Raw genomic sequence first — 21,699 nt, 5'->3', positions numbered from 1 at the left:
AAGCTGAATAAGTCCTGCTTTTCAACTTGCTACTTCACTTCCTGTGCAGGACCTTGTCACTCTTCCTGCCTATGTCGTTAGTACCAGAGTGCACCACGACACCTAAGTGCTCTCTTCCCTCTTTTGAGAATGTCCCGTGCTGTTGGAGACATTCTTGACCCTGGTCTCAGAGAGGCAACACAATATTCTGGAGTCCCTATTGCAGCCACAGAAAGACATATCTGAGCCCCTGACTATGGAGTTGACCTCTTACTACTGCTTTTCTACATTTTGAACCTCTGTATAACAGAGCCTATGGTGCCACCATCCCCTGGTAGGTCGTTCCCCTGCAATAGTATTCAGAACAGTACATTTGATGGAGAGAGGGATAGCCATAGGTGACTTCGGCCCCTTGTGGTGATCACCCATCTCTCTGCCTGAACACAGGGTGCACCATGTCTCTAAAGCCCCTGTCTATGAGGTTTTCTGCTTCTTGCATGCTTCTAAGTGTGCCCAATTGCTGCTCAATATATCCAAACAGTCTGACAAGAGCTGGAATTGGACACAATTTCTGCAGTTGTTACCTTTAGGGATGTTCAAACTGTGTCCGATTTCCCACATTCCACAGGAGAAGCATACTACCCCTCCAACTGTCAATTTTACTGTCTACCAATTATTTAAAATTAAATATTTTTAAAAATTAATTTATGGATAATTGGCCTTGCAATTGCATTTGTTATTTGTCTGAATATAACATTTCCAATTTAGTTTCTAAAAATAGAAGTTTTTTTGGGCAGGTGGAAAAACAGTTGAGTAAAAAGAAATGCAGTAATATAGTTTTGTGACGTAGCAACTAAAAATCACAGATGTTGCTTCTATGGATAACTTCTTATTTATAATTATGCTGTATCTATTCATAACTCTAAATGTTGTGCAAACTTCCAGCATTTATTAACTAAGAATGTTGCCTTGGCGATTGGTATTGAAACAAGATGTCTGCTACATGCTGTTATATGAAGAGTTACTGTAGGGATAGGAAACCTCAAAACCTAATCGAAATGTGTGTAGCAAAGATGAAAACAAACTACAGTAAATAGTGTTCATAAATGCGGTGGAGATTAAATAATGTGAAGAGTGCTAATGTGGAGGCTTCTCAGTTTTTTTTAGGGAAGATGATGTGAAAGCAACTTTGAAGGAGTGAATACACAGGTGGTTGACAGGAGTCAATTGAACTATTGGAGTGTCATGTTGAAGGAGTAAAACAAGGCATAGAAGTTTGAACATGATAAGGTAGAATTAAGAGAATCAATAGTTATTTAATGCAGAGACACGGTGATGGCAATAGGGCGGGAGATTTGTGTTAAAGGTGGCTTTGTGTAAACACCGAAAAGTTTGAAGGAAAGTAAGAATTGCATCAGAGAAATGCTCGAAGTATTGATAACTCAGAAAAATAGGTCGGCATTTTGTGAATACATTCTGGAGACAACAATAAAACTGCAAAAGAAGAAACCCGCATTGCGAGCTTTTTCCATGTTGATGAATCTTCAACAATTCTGACAGTGTAGGTGAACCAGATAATAAACATAATTGACACAATGATATCTAGCCAATTTCTCAAGTAGATGGCTGATTGATTTGAAGAAAAGTAGAACAATATTGAATTTTGTCAACTTGAGCAATTTTAAAATCATGACATGTGGAGAGGCTAGAATCAATTATTTTCAGGCTATTGTTTCCTTCCCATCTTGTAACCCACATACAGCACATTTCTGATTTTAGTTTCTAAGTGGACAGTAGCCCGAGTGGTCTTTATAAATATCCATTACAAATACAGTTGAAATTCAAAATCTGAGAGTTGGATGCTGTTAAATGGAATTCACTATTTTCCTAAACAAAGAATCTGCATTCATCCATTCCGTTATTGTCAAGAAAGTTCAGCATTTAAACTTTCATAATCAAAGAATCTGCACTGATCCCTTCCGTTCTGGCCTATAAAGTTCAGCATTTCATAGATCTTCAGCTGTGTCATCAGTATAGAGTAGTTCAGTCAGATCCAACAAAAGTTTAGTTTTGTTTGATTTATTTATTGTCACATATCTTGTTACAAAACACAACGAAAGTGTACAGTGTTGCTACTCTCCGACGCCATCTTAAAACATAGAAAAACAAACCAAAACGTAGAGTATAAAGGCAGAAAAATGAAGAAATAAAGAAAATGTCCAACTATACTGTCCTTCTTGCTAAGTGCTCCATCGTGGACCATGGGCCAAGTGACCAGGCATGTGTCCACTTCACCACGCTGCTGCTGGAAGCAAAGTCACCACTCTTTAGTGCCATCTTGCCTCCAGCGACGCTCTTGCCAGACCTCACCAACACAGACACCACTGATGCTGCCAGGTACCACAGTGGCCTAAATCTAACTCTGTTGCTGCCTTTATGAATCTGTGCTGAATGCAGATGCCACTAGGAACCCAAACTTGCCCCCACAGCAGCAGCCATGAGTTAGTGTTAGGATCACCTCAACAATGCAGAAACTGCGGGCAACCAAACTTGCCTTCAATGACACCACCATGAGTCCGTGTTGCTGGGCCCACTTGCTGCTGCTGCAACCAAGCTCTTCACCAAGAGGTAAGTAAAATAAGATAAAAGAAAAGAGGGAAGAGAGGAAGAAAGAAAGACAGCAGCGAAAAGAAAAGCAGAAGGAGTGGATAAGCCTCAGGCTCAGAAGTCCTATTCCTCCTCCATCTTAAGTTTGAGTAACTTAAGAGCCTGCAAAAGGACATTTAGAAGTGTTGCTGATGCCTTCTCTGCTTACATTTGTAGACTGGGTATCTTCCTTTCGTAAAATTGGGTTAATTCTTGAATGCCAATCCTTGTGATGTCCTTCAGGCACCATGAGGACTGTTAATCTTTTGCCAGCTAATAACAACATTGTGAATACCATATAACACCAAGAAAAAAGACAAAATGAAGATCTCACACCAGAAATCAGGAGTTAGTTATCACCTGCTTACCTATCAAAAGTATAGATAGGAAAGTCTGCTGAAATCTAAGAATTCTGTTCAGTAAGAAGTGGGCACATTTAAAACATTCACTTCAAAAATTATCTTCCTCATGGGGTCAAATGTTTGGAATTTGCAAGGAAAATAGGCAAGAACAAGGTTCATCCGGTATTTGTCTCAGCTAAACAGCTGCAATCATATCTCTTGGAGACATGAAAAAATGTCTTTGTGGAAATTGGACCACCTGAAGCTGGTCCTCATTAGCTGTTTCAAACAGCCGTTCACCAACACCACATCAGATCTATCTATGCCACAACTATTACCCATTCCAAGTAAAATGCTCAGACACTAATTATTTATAGTGAAGAAATCAGTGAAGGCAGCTAGTCTGTTCGGAGTCAGAGAGCATGTAAAACCCACACCATGAAGGATGTAGTAGGTTTCTTTTGATTTGATATTCAATGATAGATAAGCAGTTCCTGCTCATTTAGATGCCTCACATCCCATGTAAGCTTTGGAATGAATGAAGATAGTGACCAAACAAATCAAAATCAATCGAATTTTCAGATATGAAAGTATTCTTCCTTTGAATAGGTTAGAAAAAAATTATATGGTGCAAAAGATGAAAGTGCTCAATAAGGCAAGACTAGAACAGCTGTAATTCTTTTTCCAAAAAGAGTTAAAATTCACCAGCAAGCACATTTGTTTTTCTTCATCTAGTGGTTTGAGCCACAGATTTCTGAGGAATGGCACAGTTCGTGTTCAAAAAGTGTAGTTAAAACTTCATTACAAGCCTATGCCATTCCATATATAGGATTACAAATTGCTTAATCAGATATTACTTTTAGTCAATGATGTGAACACAATATCCAAATGAAAACCAAATTAAGCCAGTGTTTCCTCATCCAATAACCTTTACCTCTCGAATCACATTTACAGAACATATTCTCGTAAAGGATGGCTACTCAATGCTAGAGTCAATTCTATCCCAATGGACGAATATACTTTTATGACGACTTGTCAAATTGCCGCATCGTATTTAAAATAATCTGAGAGACAGCCAAGGAGTGAATTTCACAAAGGTAGAGGTCAGGAAAAACACTCATTATGTGTTGAAATGTGAATCTCTTGGGCAGTTTGTTACACCTGAAGGACCACATAGAGTAAAGAAGAATGACTTTTTGCAGTTGAAGTGAACATTGGATAATGTCCATCTGCCAACAGAAAAAACTGATATAAAGAAAAGGCATTGAGTCTTTCATGACCCTGGGATTACTTAAAACCTATTTGGTCCTTTGAGATGTAGTCATTGTTGTAAAGTAGGATACATTGCAGAAAAATTCCATACAGCAATGTTCCAGAAACAGTAATGAGATAATGACCTGTTTAACCCATTACAGTGAAGTAGGCTATGAGATAAATATTTGCAAAGATGGAATGAAAGAGCTTTCCCGTCCTTTGCTAAATCATGCATCTTTTAAATCAACATAACAGGAGAGATATCAACATAGCATTTGTTTCAGCATAATTCAAATGCATAGTGCTCCCTCAACATTACATTGTATCAGCCTGAATTATACGCATTGTCTGGGATGGGATTTGAAACCAAAATCTTCTGACTCAGATGTAGGATTATTATCACTGAGCCACGGCTCACGACCAAGGAGTAACACAGCAACTCAAATAATATAAGCAAATTACCAATGTCAGCATGTTCAAATCTTTTATATGAACTACACACTTTCTCATTTTCTTTGTCAATTCGGTTTGTTCCTGCAATAGCTAGAGGGTACTGGAATGCAGCAATGATATGAGATGACAGTTGTACAGAGGACTATAATAATTAACCCTTAATACTGCAGTAGCCCATTTGAGGTGCCAAAGCTATGTAAAGTAGCTTCTGGGAAAAAATGAATTTCTGCTGTTTTTTACGGTTATGCTGGATTTGTTGGTGTTCCAAACATAATATGTTTTGAGAGTTAAAAGTTGAATTAATTTCTCTTCCTTACTATCATGCAACAGGAAGACAAAGAATATTACTTATTTTGTTCATGTTGCTTAAACTAGAAAAACCAATTAAATTAGGGCAACCAATTAAATTTGGATATGTGTACAAAAGAAATAAACATAGTTATCCAAAATAATTTCAGAAAAGTTTCTGGTTTGATGTTTAAATTGTAATTTAAAATGTTAAATTATCTAAAGTTCTTCAAACTGATATTGGTTTGTTCAGATAATTCAGCCCTGATGTGGATAAACATTAAACTGAGGATCCCATCGACATTTAGACCTCATTACCCTTAAAATTATTTTTTCAAACTTACATGGAGAGATTGAAGAATTGGTTATACGTTGCAATATTCAATACTTAAAGATAGAGATGTACAGCATAGAGATGTACAGCACGGAAACAGACCGTCCTGTCCAACTCGTCCATGCCGACCAGATATCCCAACCCAATCTAGTCCCACCTGCCAGCACCTGGCCCATATTTCTCCAAACCCTTCCTATTCATATACCCATCCAGATGCCTTTTAAATGTTGCAATTGTACCAGCCTCCACCACATTCTCTGCCAGCTCATTCTATACACGTACCACCATCTGCATGAAAAAGTTGCCTCTGAGGTCTCTTTTATATCTTTCCCCTCTCAGCCTAAACCTATACCCTCTTAATGCCTATTATTTTAGAATAATGGTATCTACACAGTATGATCAATTTAAATGTGAAGAAGTGTTTACATTTTAATGCAAATTGTTTGTTAGAAAACTCCTCAATTATAGTTATTGAATAGATTGTTGGATATTGGCTAGACGTTCACTGGAGATGATAGTTTGTGGTGCAGTGGAGCATGGAATCATGGCGCTCAGTTATGGCACAAACATACAATGCAGCTGATAGATGAGAATGCTATTAATGGAGGGTAAACAACTGCCATGAATAAGAAGACTTAAAGCATATTAAATCATGTTCATCAGTTGATTTTTTTAAAAAAACAAAATCACACTTGTACAAGTTGCAAATTTACCTTAAAATTAATTTTAAAATTAACAAAAATGACAACATTTTGAAATTTCGAAGTACTCCATTGACATTGATGAGCTAATTTATTAAGGTTTTAAGCAATAATACCCTAGCATACCTTGCTATGAGGATCCGCAAACATCCTTGTGAAAATTTCACACAACCTTTTCAATTCAACACGACTGTTGAAGAGAATAATAATTGATTAGCTAACAATACTGTACAACTTAAAAACATAATGTAAACTTATTAATCTCCTTACCTCAATGTCCGTTGGTTTTTCAGCAAATTTTGCAAGCCCAGAAGACCCTCTTTCCTTTCTGAAAAATTGGTGCTTGCACAGCGGTTAAGGACCTCAGCGACATCTTCAGTCTGTCGCATATATGTAGGGATGCTGCCATTTCGAGAACTGTAGGAACGCTCAGAGCAGACACTGGATGCATCGCTGTTGGCATCATCATCAGAATATATGCCGTATGATTCATACCTTCTCCTTGCTGGCTTTTTCTGTAATGTAACAGGATTTATTAGGCATCTTCACAATTTCTATGTTAATATTCCAACAAAATAAATTAATGATTGAGAATTAATTCAATTTTTCATTTTACAAAGGTGATGTGAAAGCAATAATTATTTAAATCTTTATTCTTTTCATTTGCTTTGTCCTCTGTGACAATTAATTCATTTTAGTATTCAGCAAAATAAATGTCTGCAAACTGGTGTAATTTTATCAAAAGATATAGGATGGAAATTACAGATAAGCTTTCTACACTATATCTTTATGTTTAAAAATTAAATTCAAACTCCTTATCTAAATGTGCAAAGCATTTATAATAACATAGACAAACACGAGACACAAATCAAGATTAATGGTTTAATTATTGAGTTATGATTATCAGAGTACCAAGAGTAAAAAATAAATATTCAAAGGGAAAAAAACATTTCAAAAGGAGAATTAACCATGACAGTTGAGGATGACACTGGTCAGCAGTGAAAAAGGATATTCACAACTCAGAATAATCACATATTCAGAAATCACAAAGTAGAATCAGTATGGGTGGACATTAGGGGTAAGGAAGGCTAATGTCACCAGTAGGCGTAATTTATAGGTAATCGAGCAGTGGTTATACTGTTGGACATATCATTACACAAGAAATACTTGGAGCATGTAACAAAGGCAATGCAAAAATTTGAAGATTTTAATCTTCATATGGTCTGAATCAAATAGACAAACATGAAAGATGAATAGATTGAATGGTTTATGTGATAGTTTTCTAGAGCAGTGTATTGTGGATAAACCTATTGTGTAACTGTGCAAAGTTTCTTCGTAATTTTACAAGGAAAGATTCTTTGGGGATAAAGTGATCATAATACAAGTGAACTCAATATTAAATGTGAAATCAACACTCTTATTGCAAGTACAAATCTTAAATTTAAACCCAAATTCTTAAGTATAAGGGAAGAGCTGGCGAAAAATCATTGGGAATCTAAACACAAAAGTGTACAGTGATAAGTATATTGTGTGGAACATTTAAAGCAACAGTTCAGAAGTTTAACAAAAATACATTCCACTGAAAAAACACAAACTCAGCATAATAAATCCATACTGGCTTACTGAGGAAGTTCAAGAATTCTTTATCTTTTTTAAAAAGCTTAAAATGTGGAAAAGAATTGTGTAAACCTGAAGATTTGAAATGTTTTAGAAATAAGGAGCCACCTAAAAATAGCTAGCAGAGGAAAAATAAGTGACTAATTTAACCAGAAATATAAAAACAGATTGCAACAGTTTTTACAAGCATATAAAATGGTGATTAACTAGAATAAATGTTGCTCTCTTAAGAGGTAAGAATAAATAATCATGGGAATGAGGAAATGGTAGACAAATCATTTTGTGCTGGTCTTCAGGCAGAATACACACTTTACATACAACAAATACAGGACAGCCTCTGGGCTACAAAGGGTAAGAAACTTAAGGTAATTTATATTAGCAGATATAAAATACTGTTGAAACATTAGGGACTAAAGCTTTACCAATCTCCAGGACCAAATGATACCCATGATCTGAGGGTTTTTCAAACAGATTGGATGCAGTTATAATCATAGAATTATAGAGATGTACAGCATGGAAACAGACCCGTCAGTCCAACTTGTCCATGCCGACCAGATATCCCAACCCAATCTAGTCCCACCTGCCAGCACCCAGCCCATATCCCTCCAAGCCATTCTTATTCATATACCCATCCAGATGCCTTTTAAATATTGCAATTGTACCAGCCTTCACCACATCCTCTGGCAGCTCATTCCATACACGTACCACCCTCTGCGTGAAAAAGTTGCCCTTTAGGTCTCTTTTATATCTTTCCCCTCTCACACTAAACCTATGCCCTCTAGTTCTGGACTCCCGACCCCAGGGAAAAAGACTTTGTCTATTTATTCTATCCATGCCCCTCATAATTTTGTAAATCTCTATAAGGTCACCCCTCAGCCTCCGATGCTCCAGGGAAAACAGCCCCAGCCTGTTCAGCCTCTCCCCGTAGCTCAGATCCTCCAACCCTGGCAACATCCTTGTAAATCTTTTCTGAACCCTTTCAAGTTTCACAACATCTTTCCGATAGGAAGGAGACCAGAATTGCATGCAATATTCCAACAGTGGCCTAACCAATGTCCTGTACAACCGCAACATGACCTCCCAACTCCTGTACACAACACTCTGACCAATAAAGAAAAGCATACCAAACATCTTCTGCACTATCCTATCTACCTGCGACTCTACTTTCAAGGAGCTATGAACCTGCATTCCAAGGTCTCTTGTTCAGCAACACTCCCTAGGACCTTACCATTAAGTGTATAAGTCCTGCTAAGATTTGCTTTCCCAAAACGCAGCACCTCACATTTATCTAAATTAAACTCCATCTGCCACTTCTCAGCTCATTGGCCCATCTGATCAAGATCCTGTTGTAATCTGAGGTAACCTTCTTCGCTGTCCACTACATCTCCAATTTTGGTGTCATCAGCAAACTTAGTAACTATACCTCTTATTCTCACTACACTGGTTGATGTACTGGCTACAATGATCCAAAGTTCCTTAGACTCTAGAATGGTCACATCATGTTAAAATCACTAAATGTATCACCACTATTCATGAGAAGAGAGAGAGAGAGAGAGAGAGAGAGAGAGAAAAAACAAGGAACAAAATAGGCACAGATATAGACCATTGGGTCCTTCAAGCCTGTTCATCATTCATGATGATCAATCCTGATCTGTTTAAATTCCACATTCACATCTAACAAGGGTAGATTTCCTTCTCTTACCTCACAAGAATCTATTCACATCTACCCTAAAATATTCACTGACTCTGCCTCTACTGCCTACTGGAGCAGAGGATTCCAATGTTGCTTAATCCTGTAAGAAAAAGAATCTCACCTGTCCTAAAAGGGCAACCTTTAAGAGCCACTAATTTCAGGGCTCATCCAGAAGAGTAAACATCCTTTTCATGTTTACCTTGAGTAAGGACTACATTTTCTTTTTGGAATACAACATTGAAAGTGTCGACACTGCTGTGCTACAGAATATATTCTAGGTGTGTTTATTGTTTTTTTCTACCTAATTTGAAAGTCAAAAGGTAGGGCTATGTGGTTTTCACTTACTGGTAGCAAAAGATTATGTAACTTTTGGAGCAGCTGAACTTGATATCTTTGGAAGAAAAGCAGGCACCAGGTACGTCGGAGTTAATAAGCTGTCTAGCAGCAGCCTTTGGATTTTAAGTTGCCATTTTCACAAAATGGGAAGTGGCAACTGAGCACAGACTTGTGAGCAAATGATCCTTCTCTCTCCTTCTTATGCTCTCAGAGTTCAAAAACCTCAGATTCTGAAAAGAATAATTAACTCATGCAAAGACCTAGTTCCATCTGACTGTGAGTGAAATAGGGATTTTATATTGCTTTGCTGTCATGTAGATATAATTACCAAAATGCAGAACTGTGATAAAGTCACCTCATTCCACCCTTGTGGTGTGGACTCTTGAACCATAGAATTTGTTCTTTTTGCCTTTTTTTTCCAACTATGATATTTCTGCAGTTATCTGTCTTCTCTGTCCTATTCATGAATGATTGTGCATAAGTTTGGATTTAAAGGGGAAATATTTTACATTTGCATAGTAGTTATTACAGAATTTTGGTATTTGTTAAAGGATAAGTTTGTTTTAATAAAGTAGATTTTTTTTGTTTATTGACAAAATATGGAGTGAGTTTCTTTTGTCTTAGATACCAATCAGGGAAATTAGTCATCTTGGTGATGTAATTTATCATTTATTCATTTGTGATAGCTTATTAAGTTGTGGATTTACGCAACCATGTACACCGTCCAAAGACATTTGTGAAGACCATTCAGAATCTTATACACGTAAATCTAGTTACCCCTCATTCTTCTAAATTCCAGCGAAAACAAGCCCAATCAGTCCAACCTTTCCTCATTAGACAACCTGCTCATTCCATGTATTAACCTAGTCAATCTCCTCCGAACTGCCTCCAGCTTATTTCCATCATTCCTTAAATAAGGAAACCAAAGTTATGTAGCATTCAAGGTGTAATAACACCAATACCTTGTACTTTTATGTCCAATTTGTCCTGTAATAAAGGATAGCATTCCATCAGCCTTCTGAATCTCTTGTTACATCTGTATGGGTGAATTATGCTCTAGAATAACTAGATCCCTCTGCATCTGAGAATTTTGCAGTTGTTGTCTGTTTTTCTTTATTCTTCTAGCTAAATTAAACATGCCCATACTACATCCCATCTGCCACATTTTTGCCCACTCACTCAATCAATATCAACCTGTATTATTCTCATTCTTCTTCACAATAGACTTTCTTACCTATCTTTAGTGTCCATTCCAAACTTAGCTACCATGACCTCATTCGCCTCACCCCAGTCACTGATATAAATTATAACAAGTTGAGGCCTAGAATCCTGCAGGGTTCCTCTCATCATGTTCTGCCAATCAGAAAAGATTCATTTTTGCATGCTCTGTTTTCTGACAGTCAGCTCATCTTTATCCATGCTAATATATAATCCCTCCATGATGAGCTTTAACTTTCCACAAATGCTTTCTGGAAAACCAAGGACAGTACATCTACAGTTTAATTTTTATCCAGAGCATATAATAGTCCTTCAAAGAACTCCAATAAACTGGTTAAACATGATCATAGTTTTGCAAAACCATGCTGAATCAAGCAGGGAACAGCAAGCCAGATAGTTTGCGAAGAGTCATTGGGAATATGCTGGGACCTCTTCTTAAGGAAATGTTAATAGTTCACATAGAAAAATATACAATGATCAGATAAACTTAACTTGGTTTAATGAAAGTGTAACGATGCAGCTCCTTTAACAAGGTTATGTTGTTCTTGGTTTTTCTCAAAAGGGGTTATAAAAGGCAAAGGTTCCAATTTGTCAGGGATAAGGCCACTTTGCTTATGGCTAACAGATACTGCCTAAGGGACAGTCAGGGAAATCAGGGAAAAGGGCTTTTAGATTTTTAAAAAAAATTTGTACAATAAAAGGGGAGTGTAAAGTTCTCCCAGTTCAGGGATTTTTCTAGTTTGGTTTAGTCTTAGCAAGCAATCTGTCCAAAGCTGCTGGTTAGAAATTGCCGGGGATAGAGAAGCAGCAACAGTGAAAAGAGGTTCCATGCTTCAGAGAATCAGGAAGGCAAACTCTTTTTTTGTCACTCTTTGCAATGGGATTGGAGTACAAGTCTAAAGAAATCTTTCTACAATTGTACAGGATGTGGCAAGAACGAATGCGGCATACTTGATACAGCTTTGTTCTCCATATTTAAGGAAAAACGTGTCTGCATTGGAGTTTGTACAAAGCTAAATTCAGCTAATTTGTTTCTAGTATGAAAGTATTATTTTATACAATGGTGCTGAGTAAATTGGATTTAGAAGAATAACAGGAGATCTTGTGGAAACACAAAAGATTCTAACTCTTAGAAGCTGAGTGCTTCTTTTTCCTGGCTGCAGAATCAAGAACAGAGAGTTGGGATGGGGTGATGGGTTCTCAGGATAAGGGGCCAAACATTTGGGACTGAGATGAGGAAAATTTCTTCACTAACATCTCTAACTCAGACGTTTAACTCTGGGATACACAGTTTTTGTCCTTTCAGGCACCAAAAGGATATATGATGTGAGTGAGAGGTATAGCTAAGACCATTGAGAAGCCATAATCATATTAAATATATCAGGCTGAAGGGGCCATATGGTCTATTACTACTCTTTCTTACATTTACATGACACTTATTAACTGCAGTGCTGTGATTTCAGCTTAAAATTTAGTGAAAGAAGCACTCAGGGCATCATTGTTCTTTGAGAAATTAGACAATTAGCTGCAGAACTGAAACTAATGAAAAATAAGCTTTTTTTAAAAAAATACATTTTTACTTAGGGTTTGAGCTGTAGGGAGAGGCTGAGTAGGCTGGGGTTATATTCCCTGGAGCATCGAAGGCCGAGGGGTGACCTTACAGAGGTTTATAAAATCATTAGGGGCATGCACAGAGTAAATAGGCAAGGTCTTTTCCCCAGGGTGGGGAGTCCAAAATTAGAGGGCAAAGGTTTAAGGTATGAGGGGAAATTTTTTCATGCAGAGGGTGATGCGTGTATGGAATGAGCTGCTAAAGGAAATGGTGGAGGCTGGTATGATTGCAACATTTAAAAGGCATCTGAATGGGTATATGAATAGGAAAGGCTTAGATGAATATGGGCCAAATGCTGGCAAATGGGACGACATTAATTTAAGATATTTGATTGGCATGGACAAGTTGGACCGAAGGATCTGTTTCTGTGCTGTATAAGACTATGACTATGGCTCTATATAGGATGATGTTTCACTACGTTACATCAATGTATTCAATCCAGCAACAACAGTTATGTTTGATTTACAATTTTCACAGAAGTTGAATGAGATACTGTTTCAGAACAACAGGAGTGTTTATGCTCCATAACAACCTTTTCAGATATTGACTAATGAACTTGCTCAGAGCTATCATTACACACCTCTGAAGCAGGTGGGACTTGAAGCTGGGCCTCCTGGTTCAGAGATAGGAATACTATCACTACACCACAAAAGTGTTTAACAACTCCTGTATCATTCTGTTATAAAGCTGGACATACATTTAACTAGGGTCATACAGTCTGTTATAAATAAATATATCCCCAGATTAATTCAAGACTAATAGATGCTGCTTATAATGCATTATGGATTAAATGCTCCTCATAATATCAGGCTCCCTATCAGAGAAAAAAAATCAAGACTATACTCTTACTTCGCTGTTAAATACCCTATTTGGCAAATTCTAATTTTCTGTTACATGTTTCATCAATAAGACCTAATACCAAACAAGAGTGACATAAACCGAAAGCATTTCCAAACATTTGCTAATGCATTCGTTAAAAACTTTTAGTTACTTCCTCAATATAAGTATGCAGAATGCTAGGCAGCAGGTGCAATGATTTGAGAAGATCTGTTAAATTACATTACAGAAAAAAAGTCCTTCAATACACATATAACAAAGGTAATGCATGGTTAAAGTTTAATAGCTGCATTGGGCAACTGAACCTGACAGACCAGGAAGTACTGGCCTCTCTGATGCACTACATAGCAGAATGCATTGGCAGAGATTAAAATTCAATTGCTCAGCTAAGATAAAAAAATCAGCAGGATAATACAAAGAATATAGAAAATCAATTCTAGGCTCATGCTCAGCTTCAGCTCACTTTGGAAGTGCATCATTGTGACTTTTTTAACTTCTTTGTCATGAAGTCTGTGTTTGGTATGAGTCTGTGTTAACATTTAAGATCAGGTTATGTGGTTGATTCTAAGCTGCCCTCTAGGGAATTAGGGGTGAGCAATGAATGATGGTTTAGGCCAGCGATACCCACACGCCACGAATGAATGGAAAATAAGAAGTTTTGAGAATTTATGCCATCTCAAATATACTACAAATTAATTAAGAATTCAATTCCAGAAAAGGCAGCTTGGTGCTTACAGCACTATATACAATCCTTCAAGGAAAACAGTCTTGGAAAGAAGAATATCTCTACCTTACTCCGTACGTCTCCAAGGAGCTGAGAGCAATTTTTGGAAAGAAAAATTGAGAAGAGTCAGATTATATTTTGTTAGTACTTATTGTTTCAGTTAATTGTGAAGCATGACAATGAAATCACAAGCAGAAAATAAAAATTAGTGACTCAAAGAATCCAATTATACAGATATACGAAAATTAATCCAGCTTCTACATCCCCAAATCTGAAATTTGAGTTTGTACCCATAATTTTGAATTTGTAAAGCAAGCATAGAAATGTAGTTGCTCACAATTATAATCTGAGTTCGTTTTTTATAGTCTTCTCATGACTGAAGTTGTTTGGTGTTGAACCATATTGCTTGCTTACCATATTGTTGCACTTGTTGCTTCTTCTACAATTCCAATTTTTCTTCGAAAGAAAGTACCTGAAGTATTTGGATACTCAGGGGCCAACAATAGCTAATGGATTTATATTTCCACCTTGGGAACATCACTGAAGTCACGGCACAAGTAGTGGTCATTTGGCCGATCATGCTTACACCAGTTCTTCAAATAAACATCATTAACTAGTGCTAATATCCTGCATTGCTTGTCCTTGCACAGAATTTTTATCTAAATAATCATTCAATGCCTTTTTGAATGCCTTAACTCAACCTGTATCCACCACAATTCCAGGTAGTGCAATCTATACCCTAACTATTTGTTGAAATAAAATATTTTCTCATATCACCCTTGCTTCTTTTGCAAATTACTTTCAATCTATGTCCTCTCATTTTTGTTCCTTTTACAAACGGGAACAATTTCTCCCTATCTACTCTATCCAGCCCGCTCATGATTATGAAAATCTCTATCTAATCAACTGTTAGCCCTCTTCTCTCCAAGGAGAATAGTCCCAACTTCTTCTCATAACTTAAGTTTCTCGTCTCTAGAAGCATTCTTTCCAATTGTTTCTGCCTTCCCACCAAGGCATTCAGAACCTTCCTAAAATGTGGAGCTCAGAATGAAACTGAGATCTAGTAAGTGTCTTATGCAAGTACAACATCACCTCCTAGCTTTTGTACTCGATGCCGCTACCAATAAAGCTGAAGATACTGAATGCTTTATTTGCTGCTCTATCTGTCGGGTCACTCTCAATGATCTATGCATACATGCACTCAAGTCCCTCTTCTCCTGCACCCATCTTAGAACTGTATCCCTTGTTTTATATTGTCTTTTGATGTTCTCCTACAAAATACATTGTCTTATGCTTCTCTGTATTCAAATTCATTTGCCACCTACCCACTCACTTCACCATCTTTTTGGAGTTCCACACTGTCCTTCGCTCAATTCAAAATATTACTGGGTTTTGAGTTATCCACAAACTTTTAAGTTTTGCTTTGGACACCAAGATCTTGATTGTATATCAGATAAAGAAGGGTCTCAATACCGACCCCTGGGAAACTCCACTACAAACATAGGAATAGGAGCAGGTGGTTCAGCCTTTCAATCCAGGCTGCCATTTAATATCATCAGGAGTGATCAAAAACTTCAATACCCTTTATCCACCCTGTTCCCATAACCCTGAATATTACCAGTAATTTGAAATCTACCAAACTCTATTTTAAACATACTCAAAGACACAATCTCCACCGCCCGTTGAGGCAGAGAATTCCAAAGGTTCACAACCTTCTCGGTGAAATAATTTCTCCTCATCTTGGACCTATGCAGCATCCATCATTTCTTTAAAATTGTGACCCTGGTTTTAGATTTCCTAACCAAGTGAAATATTTCACCTGCATTCATCCCATCCATCCCTTTAAGAATTTTATAAGATTCAATAACATCCCTCATTCTTCAAAACTCTATAGGCCCAGTTTGCCCAATCGCTCTTCACAAGACAGTCCCACCATCCCAGGAACAGGTCTGCACTCCCTCTATGGCAATATCTTTCTTGACATAACGAGACCAAAATTTCTTACAGGGACAGCCTAACCAATTTATAAAACAGAAGCAAGACTTCTGCACTCCTGTACTCAAACCCTCTTCCAATAAAAGCTAACATTTCTTTAATCTACCAAATAGCTTGCTGCACGTCCTTCAGTGACTTCTCAACAAGGACATCTCAGTCCCCTTGTACATCTACACCTATAACCTTCCCATTTAAGAAATAGTCTGCACATTTGTTTCTCTGATCAAAGTTGATAAGCTCACATTTTTCGATGTTGCATTTCATCAGCCATGTTCTTGTCCAATCACTGAGCCTGCCTCCTGAAGGCACTTTATATTTTCCTTATAGAACACACCTACACTTAGCTTTTTATCAGTGCAAACCATCTCATGCCTTGCCTAACTTTTCATCAAGATTCAAAGTAAGTAATGGATTGATCAAATACAGCAGAATAATCTATAACTCTTCAAGAAATCAATTCTTCAGTGAAGACAGGGGAAAAGAGAAAATTGCAACAAACATTTTTAAAATCATGGTAAGTCGTGATCAAGAAATAAAGTACTGACACATCACCTTAGCATTTAAATCAGCAATATCTTAGTCTTTCAGATACTATTAATTACTTCAAAGTCACCATCTTGATTGAGAAATATATCACCATTCCTACAGTATCACTGGTGGAAAAAATCCTGGAATTTCCTCCCTCACGGCATTCTACATACACAAAAGGGGCTGCAGCAGCTCAAGAAGGCAGCACATTACCAACCTCTGAAGGGCAATCACTGATGGGCCTGGCCAGAGAAGCCCACATCCCATGAATGAATTTTAAGATGTGCTGGCTTGTAATCAAATTGTGTGCAATAAATGACCACATAAGATCACATAAAGAGGAACAGAACAAATGACCAATTATTCAATTACTTCACAGACAAAACCAAGGGAATTACATGAGTGGGCATTTAAAGTGGCTCATGGGTAACTCTCCAGAGAGTTGTACATTCAGCACCTCTAACCTTGGTCATCCATTGTCCTCTCTCCTCAAATCTCCTCCCTTTGAACTGTAAAGACTATGCATTTTTTCTAGCAGTATAACCTGGGAAAAAAGTGAAATTCTGAGAGTGATCTGATGCAGAGAAAATATCAAGGTGTTTTTTTTTGGTAAGTTGAAGGTTTAAAATGGAACTGTGTGATTATACAAAGTCATAATTTTTGGAGAAGTTGGATTTGATATTTTTGAGACAGCTGGCATAAAGTGCTTGTTGGTTGAAAAGTTGCTTTGTGATACATTTGGATTTTTAAGTTGTAAGTTGTCACAGACCTGAGAAGGGGATTTGCACTCAGACCTTGAGAAATCTTGCAAGCAAACTCGTCTCTCTTTTTCTCACCATTTGTATGTGAAAAAAACAACACAAAGATTCTGGGAAAAATAAAATTTCTAGCTTAAGCAATGATCGAGATCAGAGTGACCAACTCCTGAACAGAGGATCTTCTATACCACTGTGGCCAACAACAATCACAGCGATTCAATTGAACATTTGAAGGAATACATAGAATAGTGGGGCTTGAGTACAAGCACTCTTTCCCTATCAAGGTTGTAACACACTGTTTTGTTCTCCTGACTGTAACAGCAGGTTAATTAAGTTTATTTCTGGTTTATACTGCTTCTGCTTGATATTTTCAATCCTTATCCTCTCTAGGGAATGGCTATACTTCTGCACTGATCCATTTTATCAGTTCAATTGCAATCTCTAATCTGCTGTGTCTGTTTCTAGTAACCTAACAGCCATTCTCCACCACAGTTTGAACTGGGGAACTTCAAGTTCCTGCTGAGCCTGTGACTGGAAAACTGATTTTACCAGCTTTTCAGATTCAGTACAGTCTTTGCAAATAGAATTTTACTTGCCTGGGTTGAAATAGATTTTGCTCCTTTTAGATTTTACAATAACCTTAAAAATTTTTATTATCTTTCTTTTTGCAGTATAATCAATTCTGTCCAGCTGCATCTTAATTTCAAATGAAATACCTTCATCAGAACATCCTCTGATAACCTACTTTGATATAGCTTCTGGACATGGCTCAGCTATGATCACTTATCGCTAAATTTCTGTTTGCTGGTGCTCCATAATAAGAACACCACATCTTCATTAATTTTATTCCAATATGGGACATCTGAATTTAGCTTTGGATTTGCAGCTGTTGTCTGGAAATTCTCAGCTGTCAAGCAATAGCTGTAGAGAAAGAAACAGAATTCAATTTTTAGGTCAATGATGCAAAGACAGCTCTGATGAAAGGTCATCAACCTGAAACCTGAACTTTGTTTTTGTTCCACAGATTTTATAGCAAACTTTTTATTAACTGGCATCTAAGGATCCAGGGGTGTGCTGGTTGATTAAATATTCTGGAATAATCAACAGGTCTACGTAATCAAGGTAAAAACACATACTAAGTAGAAGAAATGTAACACAGGAAAATACACATCACTGTTATATTTCATTAGCAGCATTAGTCATATAAATAATAATGCAACTTTGCATTAAATAAAACATAACAGCAAGACAGCCTTCTCATTCGTACCCTCAACTAACTTGCCAGATGTTGTGGTATTTGAGGAGAAATTGACTGAAAATTGAATCAAGTGTTGATATTTCAAGTAGTCATTTAATTTAATAACAAATACATTTACATTGAGGTAAACAGATTTAAAAAAAATAATTTTTGCTGGTTGATCGAGAGTGCCAGATTATAAGGTGCCAGTTAAAACAAAGTTTGCTTTATTTGATCTTCTGGGTATTTGCAACATTTTCTGTCTTTATTTCATTGAATTTCCATAACTTTCTTTTTCTCATGTACATTCTGTGCCTGCACATAGTCACCCGAGAACATGTCTTGTTTTCACATGAACACCAAGCTTTATCTTGTTGCCACCTCTCCCGACTCCTCTACTTGTCTCTAAATTATCAGACTGATAGTCTGACATTCAGTATCAGATGAGCAGAAAGTTATGTCAATTTAACGTTGGGATAAATGAAACCATTATCTCCAATTTCTGTTACAAACTCCATTCCCTGGGAACTACCTATTGCTGATCCAGTCTAGCCACAATCTCAGAGACATACCTGACCCCAAGTTGAGCTTCTGAGCACATGTCCACACTATGATCATTTCCATTGCTGTAATATTGCTCAACTCCACTCTTGCCTCAATTAATCTGCTGCTGAAATGTACATCCATGCCTTTTCTTTTGATCTGCAACATTTTAAGATGGTAGCAAAGTGAAAGAAGGCACACAGGAAAATTACGTCTCCAGAACAGCAACAGACTGCTGGAGTGGCCTGGTCAGCTTGGTGACATCAACTGTGAGCACAGGATGTGGAGCATGTCAGTCATCTCCCACTTTTGCTATTTATGGAATGATTCTTCATTCAGTACTAGAGCAGCAACAGTGTGGCACAAATGAGAATCGCTACATTGAAGCCATTGTCACACAGAGGCAAATTTTAAACCAAAATATCTCTCCACAGGGAATTGTGGGTCAGTGAAGGCAGGCAGTCTGCCTGGCCTGAGGTTGTGGGGAGCAGAATAAACTGCATATTTACAACGATGGTAAACTGTGTCGACCTGGGATTAAAAGCTTCCAAGAATTCACATTTTGCCTACTCTGTATTCTGTTTAATACATAACCTGACATAGGTGAGGTTTTAGAATCCATAGCTACATTATGCACTTATGTGAGGGAAAGAGCATGAAGACCCTGAAGTCTCTTTTTTTCAATCTCTCTTTATTCTATTTGGCTATGGTGTTGGCATTGCTCAATAGCAACAAAGATTGCATAGTGAGTAATTATTCTAAAATATAACAAGTTCTGCTGATGAGAATATAAAACCAAGCGAAGCAGTTTTGGATTGATGCTAAGATACAGTATAAATTGAGTTAGACAACTCACGTGACTGGCACTTGAATTTCAGTAAAAGATAGTGTTTCAATGATTTTCCCAATTAACTGTTGTGATAGTAGAGGACAACCGAGGTGTGATGGATTCTGATGTGCTGAAGCCAGTAGGATTTGGTGACTGGCATCAATTGGCAGAGTGCATCCATGACCCTGAGGAAAGATGAGCAACTTTGCAAAGTAGAGGCACCAGTCTTGGGAAGTGAGTGACTGTGTCAACTGTGGGAGTAACCTATAACCTCACCTCAACATTATTATTGTGAACCCTGGGTGCACATGACCAGGTGTGCTTGAGAAGAGGTTTAGTGCCGTCAAAAAACAATGCATGCGAAGACTGGATCTTACAGTACAGATATAGAAAATAAGGTTTTTGTTTAAAGGAACGGATGCACCAAAATCTAGAGTTGTTACGAGAATTTCGAGAAAATATGCTTCTGGTGACTCCATCCCATCAAGACTTGATGAGCAGACTGCAGTGCACCATTTGGGTAAAGTCCATGTTTATGGAACTCTAGCTGTTCGGGAGTGCTATTGATGGCTAAATCTTTAAAAAACAATTGGAATTCTGCCTGAAGAAGTTTAGAGCTTTAAAGAACACTGTTTGAAATTAGTACCATATTTGCTAAATCAGTAAATCAGTGAGATTAATTTTTGTTGTATCTCAATTTAAGGTGTAATTTATAGTTTATTACATTTTACCTGTTAATTCACGTTTATGTTCACTTTGGTTTAATTTTCATGTAAAACTTATAAAAAAGTGAAAGCTTGATCATTGGTCTTACTATTGAGGTTGTTTGGTAAACTTGGCTCTTTTGGTTTGTTAGCCCCTATGGGGGACCTTCACAAATGACAAAATATTTTGCATCATTATAACAATCTTTAAAAATAAAAAGCAGCAGAATTCAGATGACAAATGGCAAATAAATAATCAAATAACTTAACTGTACATACCAAAGCATCTGCAACAGCTTCCTCTACATCAGATCCTGTGTTGAGGACTCGCATGGCACTCACTGATGCAGACAGTCGACTGGACTGATTAAACCCATAGCGATCAGACCCTGCTATTTTAATCAGCAACAAACAAAATAAGGCTAATCATTTAGCAGTACAAAAACATCACATTTATAATAAGTCTTCAGGAAATGCAAATGTCAAATGAGGTACCAGTTAGGGTCACTGAAAAATATGTTCAAACAGACTGTTACACATGCATAACATATTGTGACTATAGATAAACATGAAGGCAAGGTATCACACAAAAAAAAAATCAAAGTTTCTGCCTATCCTATCAGGTTACACTGAACAGTTATTTTAAATGACATTAATGCTGCAGAGCTTTGCGACAACACTGCTAATTAAATCTATGAATTCGCTGATACAAACAAACCAACTTAATAGCTGAACTCAATTTGTAACCTCTGCAAAAGCTACATCTTAACCTTTTGTTTTCATTCCAAGTATCGTATATATTAGGTGATTTTCATTTCTGCCCAGTATGTACTTTCTATAACAGGAACAGAGAACTAGGGTACAGATCTTGACAGGTAGAAGTGCATATAGGAAAAGGCCATAAAAAATAAAAAAGATTTATACATATACAGGTCAATGACTGCCATCAAAGTGATCGATAATGAATTTATACAAGACAATGATTTTAAGAGGGTGCATAATGAAAGGTTATTCAAGGAATGGATTCATAACAAGGGCCATAAACTGACAATCATTAAAAGAACATAGAAGA

At 37.2% G+C, this 21,699-nt stretch overlaps 1 protein-coding gene across 39 annotated transcripts in view; it reads right to left on the bottom strand.

Annotated features, from left to right (window-relative positions):
- Positions 1-21,699, bottom strand: part of clasp2 (cytoplasmic linker associated protein 2) — a 320,216-nt gene that overhangs the window by 107,239 nt on the left and 191,278 nt on the right. For 17 of the 39 annotated variants that reach the window (XM_072571110.1, XM_072571132.1, XM_072571133.1 and 14 more), the window contains 4 exons: positions 20,907-21,019; positions 14,100-14,123; positions 6,267-6,511; positions 6,123-6,186 (listed from right to left, as the gene is read on the bottom strand). In XM_072571110.1, coding sequence (XP_072427211.1) covers positions 6,123-6,186; positions 6,267-6,511; positions 14,100-14,123; positions 20,907-21,019 — 446 coding nt within the window. The remainder of the gene's footprint in view (positions 1-6,122; positions 6,187-6,266; positions 6,512-14,099; positions 14,124-20,906; positions 21,020-21,699) is intronic. The other 22 variants (XM_072571109.1, XM_072571113.1, XM_072571134.1 and 19 more) reach the window with 3 other exon arrangements.

The sequence above is a fragment of the Chiloscyllium punctatum genome, chromosome 5, assembly GCF_047496795.1.
Source record: "Chiloscyllium punctatum isolate Juve2018m chromosome 5, sChiPun1.3, whole genome shotgun sequence".
Classification (NCBI taxonomy): Eukaryota; Metazoa; Chordata; class Chondrichthyes; order Orectolobiformes; family Hemiscylliidae; genus Chiloscyllium; species Chiloscyllium punctatum.
Note: the sequence above shows the minus strand (reverse complement) of the source record. Positions and strands in the feature narration are given on the sequence as shown.